Source organism: Pan troglodytes, chromosome 16 (genome assembly GCF_028858775.2).
Source record: "Pan troglodytes isolate AG18354 chromosome 16, NHGRI_mPanTro3-v2.0_pri, whole genome shotgun sequence".
Classification (NCBI taxonomy): domain Eukaryota; kingdom Metazoa; phylum Chordata; class Mammalia; order Primates; family Hominidae; genus Pan; species Pan troglodytes.
The window spans coordinates 64,730,669-64,750,702 of NC_072414.2; the positions used below are offsets into that span (position 1 = coordinate 64,730,669).

At 41.0% G+C, this 20,034-nt stretch overlaps 1 protein-coding gene across 5 annotated transcripts in view; it reads right to left on the reverse strand.

Moving 5' to 3' along the window:
* ADPGK (ADP dependent glucokinase) overlaps positions 1-20,034 on the reverse strand; it is a 32,455-nt gene that overhangs the window by 10,668 nt on the left and 1,753 nt on the right. For 4 of the 5 annotated variants that reach the window (XM_016927157.4, XM_016927158.3, XM_063795255.1 and 1 more), the window contains exons 2-3: positions 12,852-13,077; positions 9,754-9,816 (exon numbers count right to left, since the gene is read on the reverse strand). The exons of the other annotated variant lie outside the window; for it this stretch is intronic. In XM_016927157.4, the coding sequence (XP_016782646.1) occupies positions 9,754-9,816; positions 12,852-13,077 (289 nt within the window). The remainder of the gene's footprint in view (positions 1-9,753; positions 9,817-12,851; positions 13,078-20,034) is intronic. 5 annotated transcript variants of the gene reach the window in all.

Genomic DNA, 20,034 nt, shown 5'->3' on the forward strand with positions numbered 1-20,034 from the left:
TTCTATTTTTAGTAGAGACGGGGTTTCACCATGTTGCTCGGGCTGGTCTCAATCTCGTGACCTCGTGATCCACCTGCCTTGGCCTCCCAAAGTGCTGGGATTACAGGCATGAGCCACCGCGCCTGGCCTAATTTTTTATTTTTATTTTTAATAGAGACAAGGCCTCACTATGTTGCCCAGGCTAGTCTCGAACTCCTGAGCTCAAGAGATCCTCCCAACTCAGCCTCCCAACTTGCTAGGATTACAGGCATGAGCTAACATACTCAGTCCGTTTCAGATTTAGTATGTCCCACCCAGAAGCTTCAAAAGGCATTAACTTGCTAATTAACTGCTTATATAGACTGCTTTGTACAGAGGTACTTTTGTGTTATCTAAGAAATCCCAGCTTCTGGATAAAAACATACTCCTCTCCCTTTTCTGCCTTGACACATGCCCATTACTTGCCAATTCTGAAAAAGTCTTGCCCCAACCACTTTACTTCCTTTCTCTAATTCTTGGCTAGTGCTTCACTTCCAAGATGAGACAAGGGCCATAGGCCATATTTACCCTCCTGCCTGAAACAATAAAAAAGACAAAATATATGAAACAATGGTTTTCAAAACATTGTGTGAACATCAGACAATAAAGGACGATCCCTAAAAAACAGGAATAAACTGGCCAGGCATGGTGGCTCATGCCTGTAATCCCAGCACTTTGGGAGGCTGAGACAGGCAGATCACCTGAGGTCAGGAGTTCGAGACCAGCCTGGCCAACATGGTGAAACCCTATCTCTACCAAAAATACAAAAAATTTAGCCAGGCGTGGTGGCACACACCTGTAATCCCAGCTACTCAGGAGGCTGAGGCAGGAGAATCACCTGAACCTGGGAGGTGGAGAGCCAAGATCGTGCCACTGCACTCTGGCATGGGCGACAAAGTGAGATTCTGTCTCCAAAAAAAAGGAAACAGGAATAAACTTAGTAAGCCCTACAAATGTCTTAGCATATTACTATAAAAGAATTTCCAGGTATACGGAACCTGAAAGAATTTATCACCAGCAGACTCGCACCACAAGCAATGTTAAAAGAAGTCCTTCTGGCAGAAGGGAGAATGACATGAGATGGAAATATGTTTTTATATTTTTTTGAGACAAGAGTTTTGCTCTGTGGCTCAGGCTGGAGTGCAGTGGCATGATCTTGGCTCACTGTAACCTCCACCTCCTGCGTTTAAGCGATTCTCCTGCCTCAGACTCCCAAGTAGCTGGGATTATGGACACACACCACCACACTCGGCTAATTTTTTTTTTTTTTGTATTTTTAGTAGAGATGGTGTTTCACCATGTTGGCTGAAACAACCTGACCACACCAGGCTGGTCTCAAACTCCTGACCTCAAATGATCTGCCCGTCTTGGCCTTCCAAAGTGCCGGATTACAGGCATGAGCCACCATGCCCAGCCAAAAATATGGATCTAAACAAAGAAATGAAGAACAACAGAAATGGTAGTGCTAGATAAGTACATAAGATTATTTTTCTTATTATTTAAATCTCTTTAAGAGATAACTGAAGAAAAGTACTAACAAATGTAACGTGAGGTTTGTAACATGAGGAAGTCAAATATCTCATAATAATAGTATAAAGATTGGAGGGAGAGAAGTACAGGCCTACCTCATTTTATTGTGCTTCACTTTACTGTGCTCTGCAGATACTGCAGTTTTTACAAATTGACAGTTTGTGGCAACCCTGTGGTCCCCTATGGGCACCATTTTTCCAACAGCATGTGCTCACTTCGTGTCTCTGTCACATTTTGGTAGTTCTCACATTTCGAAGGTTTTCATTATTACGTCTGTTATGGTGATCAGTGATCTTTGATGCTACTATTATAACTGTTTTGGGACACCACAGATCATTCCCACATAAGACAGTGAACTTAATCAATAAATATTTTATGTGTTCTGACCGCTCCATGGACTGGCTGTTCCCATCTCTCGCCCTCTCCTTGGGCCTCACTAATTTCCTGAGACATAACAATATTGAAATTAGGCCAGTTAATAACCCTACAATGGCCTCTATGTGTTCAAGTGAATGGAAGAATCACACATCTCTAACTTTAAATCAAAAGCTAGAAATGATTAAGCTTAGCGAGGAAGGCATGTAGAAAGCTGAGTAAAGCCTCTTATGCTGTTAGCCAAGTTGTGAATGCAAAAAGTCCTTGAAGGAAATTAAAAGTGCTACTCTAGTGAACATACGAATGTAAGAAAGCAAAACAAAACAGGAACAAAAAACAGCAACAAAAGGAAAGCAAAACAGCCTTATTGCTGACATGGAGAAAGTTTGAATGGTCTGGATAGCAGATCAAACAAGCTACAACATTCCCTTAAGCCAAAGCCTAATCCAGAGCAATGTCCTAACTCGCTCCAATTCTATGAAGGCTGAGAGAGGTGAGGAAGCTGCAAAAGAAAAGTCAGAAGCTAGCAGAGGTTGGTTCATGAGGTTTAAGGAAAGAAGCTGTCTCCACAACATAAAAATGCAAGGTGAGGCAGCAAGTGCTGATGTAGAAGCTGCAGCAAGTTATCCAAAAGATCTAGCTAAGATCACTGATGAACATGGCTACACTAAACAACAGGTTCGATGTATACAAAACAGCCTTCTGTTGGAGGGTAATGCTGGAGAAGTACGTAAAATTATTGTAAGAAGATGCCATCTAGGACTTTCAGAGCTAGGGAGTAGAAGTCAATGCCTACCTTCAAAGCTTCAAAGAACAAACTGACTCTTTTTGGGGCTAACACAGCTGGTGACTAAGTTGAAGCCAATGCTCACTGACCATTCTGAAAAATCCTAGGATCCTTAAGTATGATGCTAAATCTACTCTGCCTGTGTTCTATATATATAACAAAGCCTGAATGACAGCATACCTGTTTACAGTTTAATAGGTATTTTAAGCCCACTGTTCAGAACTACTGCTCAGAAAAAAAAAAAAAAAAAGTTTAAAGTATCACTGCTCATTGACAGTATACCTAGTCGCCCAAGAGCTCTGATGGAAATGTATATGGAGAAGGATGATGTTTTCACACCTGCTAATGCAACATCCATTCTGCAACCCATAAATTAAGAAGTTATTTTGACTTTTTTTTTTTTTTTTGAGACAGTCTGGCTCTGTCACCCAGGCTGGAGTATAGTGAGTGGCATGATCTCAGCCCACTGCAATCTCCACCTCCTGGGTTCAAGCGATTCTTGTGCCTGAGCCTCCTGAGTAGCTGGGATTACAGGTGTGCACCACCACACCCGGCTAGTTTTTGTATTTTTAGTAGAGACGGGGTTTTAACCACATTGGCCAGACTGGTCTCAAACTCCCTGCCTCAAGTGATCTGCCCACCTCGGCCTCCCAAAGTGCTGGGATTACAGGCGTGAGCCACTGCACCTGGCTGGAATTTTGTCAAGTCTATTATTTAAGAAATACATTTCATAAGGCTATAGCTGCCATAGATAATAACTCCTCTGATGGATCTGGGCAAAGTAAACTGAAAACTTCTGGAAAGAATTTACCATTCTAAATGCCATTAAGAACATTTATGATTCATAGGAGCAAGTCAGCATATCAACATTAACAGGAGTTTCAAAGAGATTGATTCTAACCCTCTTGGACGCCTTTGAGATTCAAGACTTCAGTAAACTGCAGTAACTGCAGATGTGGTGAAAACAGCCAGAGAACTAGAATTAGAAGTGGAGCCTGAAGATGTGACTGAATTATTGTATTCTTCATGATAAAACTTGAATGGATAAAGAGTTGCTTCTTATGGATGAGCAAAGAAAGTGGCTGAGATGGAATCTACTTCTAGTAAAGATGTTATGAATATTGTTGAAACGACAACAAAAGATTTAGAGTATTACATACACAGTTGATAATGACAAATAGCAGGAAGGTTTGAGAGGACTGACTCCAATTTTTAAAAGTTTTTTAATTTTTCATTTTTAGAGATATGAATTTGCTCCACCACCCAAGCTAGAGTGCAGTGGCACAATCATAGCTCACAGTACAGTAGCCTCAAACTCCTAGGCTTAAGAGATCTTCCTGCCTCAGCTTCCCAAGCAGCTGAGACTATAAGCATGTGCCACCATGCCTAGCTAATTAAAAAAAATTTTTTTTGTAGAGATGGGGTCTCGCTATGTTGCCCAGGCTCAAGTGATCCTCTTGCCTCATTTTCCCAAAGTGCTGGAATTACAGGTGTGAGCCACTGTACCTGGCCTGATTCCAATTTTGAATGAAGTTCCACTGTGGGTAAAATGCTATCAAACAGCATCACATGCTACAGAGAAATCTTTTGTGAAAGGAAGAGTTAACTGATGTGGCAAACTTCATTGTTGTTTTAAGAAATTGCCACAGCCACCCCAAGCTTCAGCCACCACCCTGATCAGCCAGCAGCCATCAACATCAAGGCAAAACACTCTGCCAGCAAAAAGATTATGACCATCTGAAAGCTCAGATGATTGTTAACATTTTTTGGCAACCGAGCACTCTAAAATTGTGTACACTTTTTTTCAGACATAATGGTACTGCACACTTACTTGATGACAGTACAGTGTAAACATACCTTTTAATGAACTGGGAAACAAAATTCATGTGTTTCATTTTATTGCAGTATTTGTTTTATTGCAGTCGTCTAGAACCAAACATGTAGTATCTCTGAGGTATGCCTGTTATCACTTGAAAGTAGACTGTGATAAGCTAAAGATGTACAGTATAAACCCTAATGCAACCACTAAGAAAAAAAGAATTATACCTAATAAAGTCAGAGAAGATAAAATGAAATCATAGAAAATAATCCAAAAGAGTACAGAAAAAGAGGGACAAAGATAGAGATGGGACAAACAGCAAACAAATAGCAAGATGTCAGATTTAAACCTAACCTGATATATCAATAATCACATTAGATGTAAATGGTCTAAACACTCCGATTAAAAGGCAGAGATTGTCAAAGTGGATTAAAAAGCAAGCCCCAACTATATGCTGTCTATAAAAAATACACTTTAAGGTAAAAAGATGCAAATAGATTAAAAGCACAAGGATAGAAAAAGATACACCATGCCAATACTAATCAAATGAAAGCTGGAATGGCTATTTCAGTCAAAATAGATTTCAGAGCAAAGAATATTATGAAATGATTTTATTTATCCCTAGTAATGATAAAGGAATTAATTCATTAAAGGGATGTAACAATCCTAAACATTTATGTACCTAATAAGAGTTTCAAAATACATAAAGCAAAAAGTTACAGAACTATAAAGGAAATAGACAAGTATCCAAAATTACAGTTGGAGACGTCAACATACCTCTTAATAACTGACAGATCAAATAGACAAAAAAAAAAAAAAAAAAAAACCAATAAGAATATAGAAGACTTGAACAACACTATCAATCAACTTCATCTAATTGACATTTACAGAACACTCGACCCAACAACAGAAAGGCTTATGTATATTCTTGAAGCTTTCAAGTACACACAGAACCTCACCAAGATAGACCATATTCTGCACCATAAAAAAGGTCTCAAAAACTTAGTAGGATTCAGGTCACAGAAAGCATATTTTCTGACCATACTGGAATTGAAATAGAAATCAGTAACAGAAAGACATCTGGAAAATCCCCAAATATTTAGGAACTAAATAACATACCTCTAAGTAGTCCATGAATGGGCTATTAAATGGCACATCTCAATAAATCAAAGGGATATTAGTATTTTGAAATGAAGGAAAATAAAAATAATGCATCAAAATCTTTGGGATGTAGCTAAAGCAGTACTTAAGGGGAAATTTACAGCACTAAACCCCTATATGAGAAAACAGGAAAGGTCTCAAATCAATGACTGTAGCTTCTCACCTTAAGAAACTAAAAAAAGAGCAAGTTAAATCTGAAGCAAGCAAAATCCAATGAAAATAGAAAAACAGAGAAAAATAAATTCACCAAAAGCTAATTACTTATTAAAAAGAGCAATAAAATTTATAAACCTCTAGCCAAGCTGATCAGGAAAAAAAAGAAGATACAAATGACCAATATCAGGAATGAGAAGGAAAACATCATTACAAATTGTAGAGATCTTAAAGGAATAATAGAATACCATAATTAACTTTATGCCAATAAATCCAACAACTTAGATGAAACAAATTCCTTGAAAGATACAAACTACTAAAGCTCATTTAAAAAAAAAAAAAGGAAAATCTGGATTTCCCTATATCTATTAAAGAAATCAGTTATTTAAAATCTTCCTACATAGAAAACCCTGGGCCTAGAAGGCTTCACTAGAAGGCTTAAATTCTATAAACATTTAAGGAAGATACAATACCAATTTGACACTAACTCTGTTTTAAAAATTGAAGAAAGGGCCAGGTGTGGTGGATGAATCCCAGCACTATGGAAGGCTGAGGCAGGTGGATTACTTGAGATCAGAAGTTGGAGACGAGCCTGGCCAACACAGTGAAACTCCCTCTCTACTAAAAAATACAAAAATTAGCTGGGCATGGTGGCACACACCTGTAGTCCCAGCTACTCGGGAGGCTGAGGCATGAGAATCACTTGAACCTGAGAGACGGACATTGCAGTGAGCTGAGATCGCCACCACTGCACTCCAGTCTGGGCAGAGTGAGACTCCATCTTAAGAAAAAAAAAAAAAAAAAAATTGAAGAGAAGATAGGTGTGGTGGCTCACACCTGTAATCCCAGCACTTTGGGAGGCTAAGGCAGGTGGATTGCTTGAGGTCGGGAGTTGAGACTAGCCTGGCAACATGGTGAAACCTCAATTCTACAAAAAATACAAAATAATTAGCTGGCTGTGGTGACGTGTCTGCAATCCTAAATACTCAGGAACTCGGCTGAGGTGGGAGGATGGCTTGAGCCCAGGAGGCAGAGGTTGCAGTGAGCTGAGATCATGCCACTGCACTCCAGCCTGGGTGACAAAGCCAGATCCTGTCTCTCAAAAAAAAAAAAAAAATTGAAGAGGGGGAAACACTTTCCAACTTATTCTACAAGGCCAGTATTGCCGTGACAGCAAAACCACAGACATTACAAGAAAAGAAAAATACAGACCAATATTATTCTTGGGCATTGATGTAAAAATTTTAAACACAATTTTAGTAAACTGAATATATGAAAAGGATAATGAATACATCAGAACAAAGTAAGCTTTATCCTAGAGATGCAAGGTTGGTTTAATATGTGAAAGTCAATATAATTACCATATATCAAACTAAAAAACAAAAAACCACACAATAACCTCAGTAAATGCGGAATTTGACAAAAGCAGCATTTGACAAAATAAAATAACTATTCCTAATTCTTGCCTAATTCCACAAGTATATATTTTTTTGAGATGGAGTCTTGCTCTGTCGCCCAGGCTGGAGTGCAGTGGCGCAATCTCGGCTCACTGCAACCTCCGCCTCCCGGGTTCAAGTGATTCTCTTGCCTCAGCCTCCTGAGTAGTTGGGACTACAAGCGCCTGCCACCATGCCCAGCTAATTCTTTGTATTTTTAGCTAAGACAGGGTTTCACCATGTTGGCCAGGCTGGTCTTGAACTCCTGACCTCAGGTAATCCGCCTGCCTCGGCCTCCCAAAGTGCTGGGATTACACAAGTATATTTTTTAAAGGCACGGTTCCTCTCCTGAAATTTGGCTTCTATTCTATCATTCCACTAAACCTGCCTTTACTATATTCACCAGTGTCTATTTCAAAGATGCAATATAGCACGGCTATGGGGAGAATGGATTCTGAAGCTTGACTACTTGGGTTCAATTCCCGCTCTACCCATTATCAGGTATGTGATTTTCACCAGTTTTAACTTCTCCATGCCTCATTTTTCCTATCTGCAAAATGGGGATAATAAAAAGACTTCCCTTATAGGGCCCTATGAAGATTTAAATTGGTTCATACACATTTAAAGCACCTAACTTAAAACAGTGCCTGGTATATGGTAAAAAACTATAGAAGGAAGTGCCAGCTATAATTACCACCTCTGGAAAATACCTAGTTCTTAATCTCTGTAGTTCTCAGATGATCTCTCAGTCCATGTTGAGAAGCATTTCAGAAAGTTAAACTGAGTCTCTTTGAGAGTGCATACAGGGTGAAGTAAAGGCAGAGCCTGACACTTGAATCCTGACTCTATCATTTACTAGCCAGGTGCCCCTGGGCACCTTACTTAGCCTCTCTAGACCTCTGTCTTTGAAATCCTAAGACTGTTGTGAGGATTGAGTAACAGAATGCTTCTCTTTCCTCAGTCTCCTACCAAAGCCAGACCTGTTTTATTAGAATGCCTTCCAATCAGACTGGTCCCAGGACCAGCTACTCCAGAGACCAAGAGCAAATGCTGGTCCCAGGGGAGGTCAATACTGAAAGGTCAATCTTGTACTCAGCCATGACCGTCCAGGGTATTGTCTTCTCAGAGGGCAGAATTATTTCTCAGGATCAGGAGGGTGGCTTCTTAGGAAACCATGAAAACTCCTGGGATTCTGATGGGAATGGCCTGGGCTCTCTCTAAAGGGCTTATGATCACTCTCCTTTTCTTCCACCCATTAGCTGGTAATATTTCCAAAGGTCAGCCCTGGAATTTCTAATCTTCTCTATTTGGGAGTTAATTACAATTTATAAACATAATGACTGCAAAAGTCTATATTTTCTTTTTATTATTCTTTCCTAAAAGTATTTTCTACCCTAATATTTCATGAGAACTTTGATTCCTATTAAAATATGAATGTTCACATTTTAATATCCTCTATAAACTGAAAGCACATCTATCTCCAGGTGTATAGTGTGGCTCCATATGAATTTTTCCCTGAAACTGCTGATGACCTATCCGTATTTCTGAGTTCATCTCTGGCTTCTGGTTCCACCACTCTGACTCACATTTCTAATTTTAGGCTGGTCCCCCAAAACTAGAAGACTGTTCACAGTCTGTTTTCTAGTGTTAGCGGCCACAACCATTCTGCACTGATCAAGGTTATTTACTCCAGAATCATCTTTGATAAATCTCTTCTTTGTTCCCCATGTATTGTAGTAGGTTTTAGATACATGTTTCTCCTCTCTGGCTGCTCTAATCCAAACCTTAATCATTATACAGGAAAACAGCGATAACTTTCTTGTTGGCCTCCCCCTTCAGGCCTATTCTACTCATAGCAAGAGAAACTTCTTACTCAGGTGTTACTGTGAACATGGCAACAATTTTTAATTCTACTTAAACCAAACAATTTAAGTCTTGAAGACACTCCCCTACTGACTCTCATCTAGTGGCTTTTATTTTTTGGCACTCTGGATCGAGGCTCACCAACACGGCCAACCGTGTTTTCTCTCATGACTTGTATAATCCTTAGTCTCAAGGCCCACGTGCTCCTAACTATTACATGATATGGTGCCTAAGAACATGGGTTATTGGGTCAGACTGCCTGGGTTAAATTTCTCATTCCATTACTGATCAGTTGTGAACCTCTGTGTGCCTCAAGTTTTCTCATGCAGAAAGGAAGAACAATGGCAGTACCGACTAGCCTTACAGGGTTTGTTGCAAGGATTAGATAATCTATGCAAAGCACTAAAGACAATGTCAGGCACTGAGTAAACACTCAGGAAGTATTAGTTACTACTATCTCCTACTATTACTGCTTCCTAACAAAAGACCCAGGGTCTGGTACATAGTAGGTGATCCATAAGTTGAATCAAGGAATAGATACTCATTCTTGCTCCTAAAATTATTGAAACACTAGGGAAAGGCATAGGTTTTAATCTAAAAACTTGACCTACCTTTAAATCTGAGTTGGCTGCAAATTTCTGTCCAATTAAAGCTGCATTTCCTCCTACATAGTGCTGTAAGAGAGTTCAAGGCTTTTAGACAGTATTTTAATACAACGATATCACCCAAGTTTAATCATTTTTTATTTTAAAAATTAATTTATAGTCCATTTTCCCAAAAACATTTTGAGGTGATTTTACATCAAAGGACACACAGATGAAGTGAATGCAACACAGAAATAGAAAGTGAGTAAGAAGGTGAAGAAAATAAATAGGACAACCATGAAAATGAGTCTGATTGCTTTAACTGTTGATCAGATTCAGCTCTGAGCTTACAGACAGCCAGAAGAGACACAGGAAACAGGAAAAGTGTGGACAGGGCTTATCGTCTACATTATAGTCCTTCTAAAATGAAGAAAAATTTCACTATCCTGTGGAAAATCATTCAGTAGATACTATAATGAACTAAAATCTAACTCCTGAGTGAGGCACATATGGCCTTTATCTAACCCATGTTTTCCTTACCACCTTCATCTCCTGCCCTTCCCTTCCACACCCTGCTTACAGCTCTCCAAGTCGGCCTTCCCCTGTCTCTGTGCCTTTGGCACATGCTGTTTCCTTCCATTAGGACACCCTCCCCTTCTCATATACTAGGTAAAACCCTGATCACTTTCCAAGAATCAGCTGCAGTGTCACCTCTTCTGTAATGCCTTCTCTGTTCCCCTTACACCCCACTGACATCTCAGCCTTCACAACTGCCCTCACCAGATAGGATTACAGATCTCTTCCTACCCCTATAACCTGAACAAACCTCTAATGCAGCTCTTGTCTGCTTGGGCTACTATCATCTGGGTACACAACTAGGTCCTTCGAGGCAGGGACTGTCTTCTTCTTAAGTGTTCAGTAAATGTTTGTTGCTAAATTTTGAGAAACGAAGAAACACACTGATGTGTTGGGAAATATAAAAGTTTTCCTGGGAGTAAATTCTAAAGATAATGGGCCCCTAATATAGGACAGTACTTTCCCTTAAACACCACATCTCTCAGCTGAGGACCCGGAGAACAAATAATTCAAGGTTGGTGTTCCATGTTGCTAAGGATGGATCCATGTGCCTTGGAAATCTAACACATAACAGCTAAGGCTGCTGTTCTATTATAAAAGTTGAAAAGCCTGATAGTGTTACCTGGGTGGAATGCTACTATCCCAGCTTCCTAGTCCTCAGCCCACGCAGAGGCATAGACTAAACCAGGGGTGTCCAATCTTTTGGCCGCCCTAGGCCACACTGGAAGAATTGTCTTGGGTCACACATAAAATACACTAACAATAACGACAGCTGATGAGCTATTAAAAAAAAAGGGTGGGGGGGAGGTTAAATCTCATAATGTTTTAAGAAAGTTTATGAATTTGTGTTGGACCACATTCAAAGGCATCCTGGGCTGCAGACTGGACAAGGTTGGAGTAAACAATTCTAGATGGTAGACATCACTCTTATCCCAATTTTGTGCTGACTAACCTCTGAATTCAGGTGGGACAGTAATAGCTTTTTAGAGATAATTTAAAACTTTCTGTGATATGTAGGCTGAAATTTGGCCCTTTAACATGTCAGCCTTAATGTTTTATTCAACCACGACAGTTAGAATTTACTAAAAAAAAATCTTGGGAAAATAGTAAGATATCTACAAAGTGGATTTCAGAATTTTCACATAATGTTTATCAACCTGCCTTAAACTATAAGGAAGTATGAAAAGGCACTCCCCTAGTGAAAGGGGTTTTACAATGTTAAGAAATAACCTGGACCATCACAAAGCTAGATCAAGTTGCTGTAAAAAATTTTTTCATCAAGAAATAAAGGCAGAATCAAGAGAGAAGAGAAATCAAACTGGTGGTTTAAATTCCATAATCATAAAGACTTTTGAGCAGTGAACTCATCATGTTAGAACTATCGAGATTCTCTCATAAGAGATAAGAATCTCACTACTGATCCCAGTTGTCAAAATGATAATAACTGAAATCTTAACTTGCTGTCACCTTTAGAAACTCAGCTAGGTAATGCCTATGTCCATTTCTAATGTTCAAATAGGCAGCTTCGAAGACAAAAAACTTATTATTTTTAAAATTTTTTTGAGACAGGGTCACACCCTGTTGCCCAGACTGGAGTGCAGTGGCACGGTCATGGTTCACTGCAGCCTTGACCTCCTGGGCTCAGGTGATCCTCCCACAGGCACATGCCACCATGCCCAGCTAATTTTTTGTATTTTTTGTAGAGACAGGGTTTCACCATGTTGCCCAGGCTGGTCTCAAACTCCTGGGCTCAAGCAATCCACCTGCCTCAGCCTCCCAAAGTGCTGGGATTACAGGTGCGAGCCACTGTGCCCGGCCTAAAATCTTAAGTCATCAAAATAAAAGTAGTCACAAAGGTTTGCCTGTGAAAGGTGCCAATTAAAAATGGCATTAAGAGCTTCCCTGGCTAGAACTACCAAACCAGACTGGGTGCCCAGCCAAAGGGAGGTTTAAATGAGGAGGAAGAATGGGGTGGGGGCAAGACACGGGAGATAACCAACCAACCAAAACTCAGCCTCAAGAGGCATGAGGGTACATGCAGGAGCAGGCATACTGGGGTGAGGTAGGAAGAGCCATGGTTGGGTCTCCAGCCCCAGCACTGCCTCTTATTCCACATGAACCTCCAGGAAGTGCCTGGACCATGCAGGGCTTTGTATATAATCACCAGGTGAGCTTGGAAACCACTAAGGTTCTAACTTCGACAGGTTCTACACCTTGCAGACCAGTGGTTCTCAAAAGGAGGTTCTCAGACCTACAGGATCAACCAGGAAACTCGCTGGAAAGGTAAATTCTTGGGTCCCATCCCACATCTACTGAATCTGAACTCTGGTAGTAGGCCCAGAAATCTGTGTTTCAACAGCCTCTCCAAATGATTCTGACACATGCTCAAGTCTGAGAACCATCAACCTAGACCCACAGTTTTCAACCAGGGGTGATTTTGCTCCCCTCCTCTTCAAACTGGAATGAAAAGTTGCTTGCTTGCTTCTAGGAACCATATGAAAAAGGCATCTTTTTCCACCCTTAATTTACTATTGCTGAACCAAACAGACCTGGGCTCCTGGGAACTCTGACGCAACCTGGGCAATGTCGTGAAAAGTTTCCTTATCACTGAAGAAGCGCTCAGCAGCTGCTCCCTTCCCCATGAAGTGAATGAAGGCTTCTTCCAGATCATTCCTTGAATGCAGAATGCTGTGATCTTTCCCATTCCCAGGACTAAGGCCAAGTGCCTGCAAGAGCTTCACCCCTGAGAGCACCACATCAACACATGCATTGACTCTAGAAGGAGGAAAAAAACTGTGTGAAAGCAGCAGCAGCACCAAGTAGCCATTTTGCATTTAACAAAAGGAAAATGTTTCTCAGAACCTTATTCAACAGAAAAACGGGAAGTAGATCTGAAACCTGAATTGGAAAGTAAACGGCACACGGCAGGAGAAAAATTACTTTAACTGGACATATGTATTAGCATCAGAACACAGGACTCTTCAATAATTTGGCAAACTTTTACACTAGTTACAAAGTGAGAAGATAGGTGCTTAGCATTTCAGAACAAAGCTACTGTAACAAAAATGTAACATTTCTGAGAAAACGCTGGCAGAGCCAAACAGGATTCATGCTGGCTGTGTGACTTGGGCAAGTCACTAATTTCTCTGTGCCTCGGTTTCCTCATCCACAAAATGGCAATAATATGAGCATTTAACTCATAGAGCTATGGTTAAGATTAAATAAGTGAATGTATACTTAGGACAGCAACTGGCGCAGAGTAAGCAAAACATGTGTTTCAGTCAAAGGCTAGGTATCAGGCATCTTCCCTCTAAAGACAAATGAGGATGGTAAGATACAATAAATTCCTAAATGCCTGAGTACTCCCAGCTGAAACCCTGCCTCTTAGAATTTAGTGGTGTTTTACAGACTTAGGCACACCTGCAGCATTTTAAGAACTCACCCTTTGGCCAGTGTTCACAGGACTGACCCATGAACGTTAAAGACCTGCCACTCCTGGTTGTCTCGATGGAAATTATAAAGTACAGGTTGAATCCCCTATCTGAAGTGCTTGAGATCAGAAGTGTTTCCGATTTTGGAATATTTACATATACATGAGATATCTTGGGAATGCAACCCAAGTCCAAACACATTTCATATATACTTTATACATACAGCCTGAAGGTAACTTTATACAATGTTTTAAATACTTTTGTGCATGAAATAAAGTTTCTATTCCTTACATGTGGGTGGAATTTTCACATATAAGTACTTAATATACATCAGTGGCATCATATCAGTGCCCCAAAGTTTTGGATTTCAGAGCATTTTGGATGCTCAACTTGTACTAAGGTTGTCTGGCATGACCTCTCCTATGTGTGTATGGAGAAAGTCTGTCTTTGATTTTCAGGGTTTCTTTGCTAAGTCATCCCTCTTTTAAAGAGAACGTTCAAATAATTAAGGTAGCTAGATGAGGTCTTCCCGCCCCTACCCCTATCATGGTCATCTTTATTCCTGCCTCTGCCTATTGGGATGTCATTCTGGCCAGTGAGGTTGGATTACCACACAGGCAGCTCCCAGCTGGCCAACTGAGACCGCCCCTAGTGATATGGGTGACTGGGCTTCAGAGTTAATTCTGAGCAGCTCTGAAACCACAAGGTAAACTCATTAATAAAAATGTCCCAATGGATGAGATTTTGGTGTAAAATACATAGTTGTATTTCCCTTTTAGTCTCTTTCAAAAATGAAGAGGAATGAGACTGGGATGAAGAGGAATTTTACCAGGTATATTTCTACTTTTAACATGCTTGTATTCCTTTTAGAATTTTTTAAATGACATAACTTTAAAAAGGTTTGTATGCAGACTAGATATTATTTACATCACTTAAGGAAGATTTACAAGGGCAAGGAAGAGACATCCTCCCTCAAGACACAAAGAGAGCATCCTCATTATAAGGGTCCTTTTTATTAATTCTTCCCCTAGGGATTCATGTTTTGAAAGGAGTTTTGCCTATCAAATAGCATTTAAATACTCAGTTTCTTGTTCAAGACACACATAATGACTCTGGTCAACTGGAGAAGCATAACCTAAGAGTTACTATGCCTTTCAGTGCATAAAACATCTAGCTACTGTATTTGGCCCTTCTCTTTAAAAGAGGGATGATTTATAGTAAAGAAACACTGAAAATATAAGCCAGAACTTCTCCATGACACACACAGAAGGGGCCATTCTGGACATGCACGTGGCAGTTGCTTAAAGATATGTTTAAAATCTTTCCTTTCACAACCTTCAATGTTAAGAAACCAAACACACCTTGCAAACTGGTCTCAATTTTACCTCAGACATGGTGCCCTTTATTTCTAACGAATGCAACATTAGATTGGTAGGTAGAATCAACAGGAATACAAGTATCTGTAGCTCTCAGACGCCAGTAGGTTCCTAAGTTTCACACAGTGAGGGCTTGAGTAAGGAGGGATACCATTTCCTCCAGACAGCCCAGTCTAAAAAAATTGTATCCAAATGGATTTGGGTCCCGAGTCTGAAGAGTAAAGGTTCAGAAATGGAGGGAAACCTGTCTTTGAAAATAACTACTTCAAAAACTATAAACTCCCTCAAGCCTGTAATCCCAGCACTTTGGGAGACCGAGGCAGGTGGATCATGAGGTCAGGAGTTCGAGACCAGCCTGGCCAAGATGGTGAAACTCCGTCTCTAATGAAAATACAAAAATTAGCTGGGCGTGGTGGTGGACACCTGTAATCCCAGCTACTTGGGAGGCTGAGGCAGGAGAATCGCATGAACCCGGGAGGTGGAGGTTGCAATGAGCCGAGATCGTGCCATGGTACTCCAGCCTGGACAACAGAGCGAGACTCCATCTCAAAAACAAAACAAAACAAAACAAAACAAAACTATAAACACCCCACTCTCCATATCTAGTACTGCTGAGATTTTAAACAGTCTGACTCCTTAAAATGAGAATGGGGAAAGCTGTTCAGTATATTTTGTAACACAAGGCAAAACCCAACAGAACTAATTTTGAGTTACAAAATATCACTATCATGGAACATTTTCCATCCCTCACCTAATCATACCAGGAATACTGGGGGAAAATAACCAGTTTTTCAGACTGGTTCACGGTTTACTTGGTAACTTTTTATAATTAAAAAAAACCAGGCTGAGCACGGTGGCTCACACTTGTAACCCCAGCACTTTGGGAGGCCAAGGCGGGTGGATCACTTGAGCCTAGGAGTTCCAGACCAGCCTGAGCAATATAGCAAGACCCCGTCTCTACAAAAAATACAAAAATTACCCAGGTGTGGTGGTGCACACCTGTAGCCCCAGCTACTCAGGAAGCTGAGGCAGGAGGATCACTTGAGCCTGGGAGGCAGAGGTTGCAGTGAACCAAGATGGCACCACTGCTCTTCAGCCTGGGTGAGAGAGCAAGACCCTGTCTCAAAAAAACACTGAACATCTACTACATGCCAGATGCCAAACAAGTACTTTACATGTACTTTCTTGTTCTGTTTTATAATACTTTAACCAGAATAAGAATCTTTCTCTGCACTTTCTCAACTCAATAGCATCCCAAAATGTAAAAAGCATATTACCTAAGGTGCTGTATTGTCAAGGGGAAATAAAGGGAGACACAGTTAAAGAATCAGAAGACAAAATTATGCTCATCTGACATGCAAGCAGAAGCTCACACTTCAGTAAAAAATGTATATTAGATGACTGTGATTTTGGAGAAAACACAGATGAAACAACTAGAAAATAGGTCAAGACAACAGATGCTGAATGTCAAAATGGGTTGGGGGGCTGGCAAAGAGGGCACAGTTCTCCCTTCTAGACCATAAGTGCCTCTAAGGCAAAGACGATGTTTCCTATCTCCTCCCTTCTGTTTCATCACCTGTAAAATGTTTTCTAAGGTTTTCTCTAGCTTTACATTATGTGCATCAGCTGTTATAAGAGCTAATCGTAATTGTTAAGACATAGAACTGTAAAGAGGCGGGGGAAAAAAGGCTAGGGCAGTGGTCCCTGTGCTGAACCCTAGCTCCTGCATCTAGACAGAAGAAAGGCGGCTGATCTTTAAGAAGCACCCCATGCTAGGCAGGCATTTTCAGATAGATTAAACCTATTTGCAAAATGCGGTAAGATCGCTAATTAGTCATCACTGCTTTCAGCTGAGAAGAGTGAGGCCGTGGATTAACTAACATTCCAAAGGCCACAGACAGGCGGAGCTGAAATTCAAACCCAGATTTATCTGCTACTGAAACCCACGTAGAAGTATACACAAGCAAAGTTGTACACGAAGGGATTAACCTTGTGTTTGGATACAATAAAGAATTATCTAGCTAGAATGGAGAATTCATACAGGGGAGAAGACCAAGATATATTTCAAGGTTCAGGGTGAAGCCAGTTCCACGGGCAATAAATATTAGCATGAGGGTTTTTTTTTTTTTTTTTTTTTTTTGAGATGGAGTCTCACTCTTGTTGCCCAGGCTGGAATGCAATGGCGTGATCTCGGCTCACCGCAACCTCTGCCTCCTGGGTTGAAGCGATTCTCCTGCCTCAGCCTTCTGAGAAGCTGGGATTACAGAAATGCACCACCACGCCCGACTAATTTTTGTATTTTTCGTAGAGACGGGGTTTCTCCATGTTGGTCAAGCTGGTCTCGAACTCCTGACCTCAGGTGATCCACCCACCTCAGCCTCCCAAAGTGCTGGGATTACAGGCGTGAGCCACCATGCCTGCCGGGTTTCATCATTTTTAAACCAATGAATAGGTACCAGAGTCTGCTTAGAAGCAGGGGAAGTTTCCTAGAAACGCCTTAAAACTCCTCCTATCCTTTATTTCTTTGACCCCTTTTCACCAGCCCCTTAATGCACTAGCATTTACGGGCTAGTGCCTCCCAGAATTCCACCTTTACCATTTTTACCTTCTCCTCTTCTTCTCTTCCTGGGTGATCCTATCCAGTCTCTGGCTTCAACCTAAGTGCCAGTGTCTCCAAAATTTGCAATCCTGTTTCTCAATATATTCCTAAAAACCAGCTTCTCATTTTCAGTAGCTGACAGAGAAGCTTCATCTGAAATCCCATAACAATGTATGTACATTTCTCCTCCTCTGAAATCCAATTTACCTTCTGAAACTTGTTTTTCTTAAATCTCTCTTAATGGCAACAACATGGCATCAACAAGGAACCAGAAATGGGAAAGACCAGGCTTCAGTTGCTCCTCTGGCACTTGATAGCTACAAGATCTTGGGCAAATAAATCAATGTGTGAAGACTCGGTGACAATATCTGTTATCTGCCTCCCTCATAAAGTTGTTGCATTAGTCAATTTTCATAATGCTATAATGAATTGCCTGGGACTGGGTAATTTATAAAGGAAAGAGGTTTAATTGACTTACAGTTCAGCATGGCTGGGAAGGCCTCAGGAAACTTACATTCATGGTAGAAGGTGAAGGGGAAGCAAGGCACCTTCTTCTTAAGGTGTCAGGAAGGAGCCGTGCCGAGTGAATAGCAGGGAAGAGCCCCTTATAAAACCAAAGGATCTCATGAGAACGAACTCACTATCAGGAGAACAGAATGGGGGAACCGCCCCCATGATTCAATTACCTCCACCTGGTCTCTCCCTTGATTAGCTTATGGGGATTACAATTCAAGATGAGATTTGAGAGGGGACACAAAGCCTAACCATATTAGTTGTTATAAGATATTTAATACTGGGCTGGGTGTGGAATCACACCTGTAATTCCAGCACTTTCAGAGGCCAAGATGGGAGGCCAAGGCCTGATCCCAGTAGTTGAAGACCAGCCTAAGCAACTTGGCAAATCCTGTCCCTACCAAGAATACAAAAATTAGCCAGGTGTGGTGGTACATGCCTGTAGTTCCAGCTACTCGGGACACTGAGCATGACAGGTCAAGGCCATAGTGAGCTTGAACATGCCACTGCACACGCCAGCCTGGGTGACAGAGTGAGATGCTGTCTCAAACAGAAAACAAAAACTAAACAAGATATCCAATATTAAAAACCTGTCGTTTTTGACTGCCTTTCTTTACTCCACCACATCCAACCTATTATTCAGGTTATCTCTCAAATCTCACCTCTTCTACATCATTGCCAAGTTTGGTTCGGGCTCCTTTCTCCCTTTACACAAACCCTACAACGGCCTGTTAAACCAGTGTCAGGATGTCAAGATATTCCTCCTTATGAATCACATTAAATTGCATTTTGAGTGTGTCTGTGTGACAGAGAGTGTGAATACGAGTGTGTCTCTAGAGAAGTCAAACTACAACCTCAAAATGAGATTCTGATACTAGTACTACACCTGCTCCCCCTCATCCCTCCTATATCCCCCTATCTTTGGGCTAAAAATCCTCTTTGGGTAATAAATGATGAGAAGCAGTGAAACAGTTTAGAACCACTGCTCAAAATCCACCCTTCACATTCCCACCAATTCTCAACAAAGAACTTGTCATCAGTTAACTACTTACAAACCTTTATGGCTTCCCCATAAAAGGCCCTTCACAATCTGGTCCAACCCTTCATTCTCAGCATCATCTCTTTACAACCCTCTACCATAAGATTCTCGCTCCAAAACAAGGCCGACCTGTTCCCAAACAAACCATGTACTTTTTCACATTTGGTTCTCTTGCCTAGGTGGACCTGTTCCCACTTTGGCTTGAAGAAATCTCATTTATTTAGTGTCTGTCCTATGAAAGTCACTGCAGTAAAATATATTTTCCAAGATGGTCGCAATAAGATGCCCCATTCCAAATGTTCTTTTCACAATGTGATACTGATGCTCCTCCCATCAAGGTTTGTTCTATGTCCCCTCCCTTAAAACCAGGTGGACCTGTGACTCTGGTAGAAGAGTTCCTATGTGCTTCTAAGGTTAGGTCGTAAAAGGCATTAAGGCTTCTGCCTGGTCCTCGTGGGTTGTTCCTCTTCTAACCATAATTGTTACGGACTGAATTGTCCACCCCCCCACCAATTCATATGCTGAAACCCTAATTCCCAATGTGACTATATTTGGACGTAGGGCCTTTAAGGAAGTAGTTAAGGTTAAATAAGGTCATACGGGTGAGCCCTATTCCAAAAGGACCTAGTGTCCATATAAGAAGAATAAGAGGCACCAGGAGTGTACATGCGCAGACTAACTGAAAAGCCAGCTGGCTGCAAGCTAGGAAGAGAGGCCACATCGGAAGCCAATCCTGCCAGCACCTTGATCTTGGACTATCAGCCTCCAGATCCA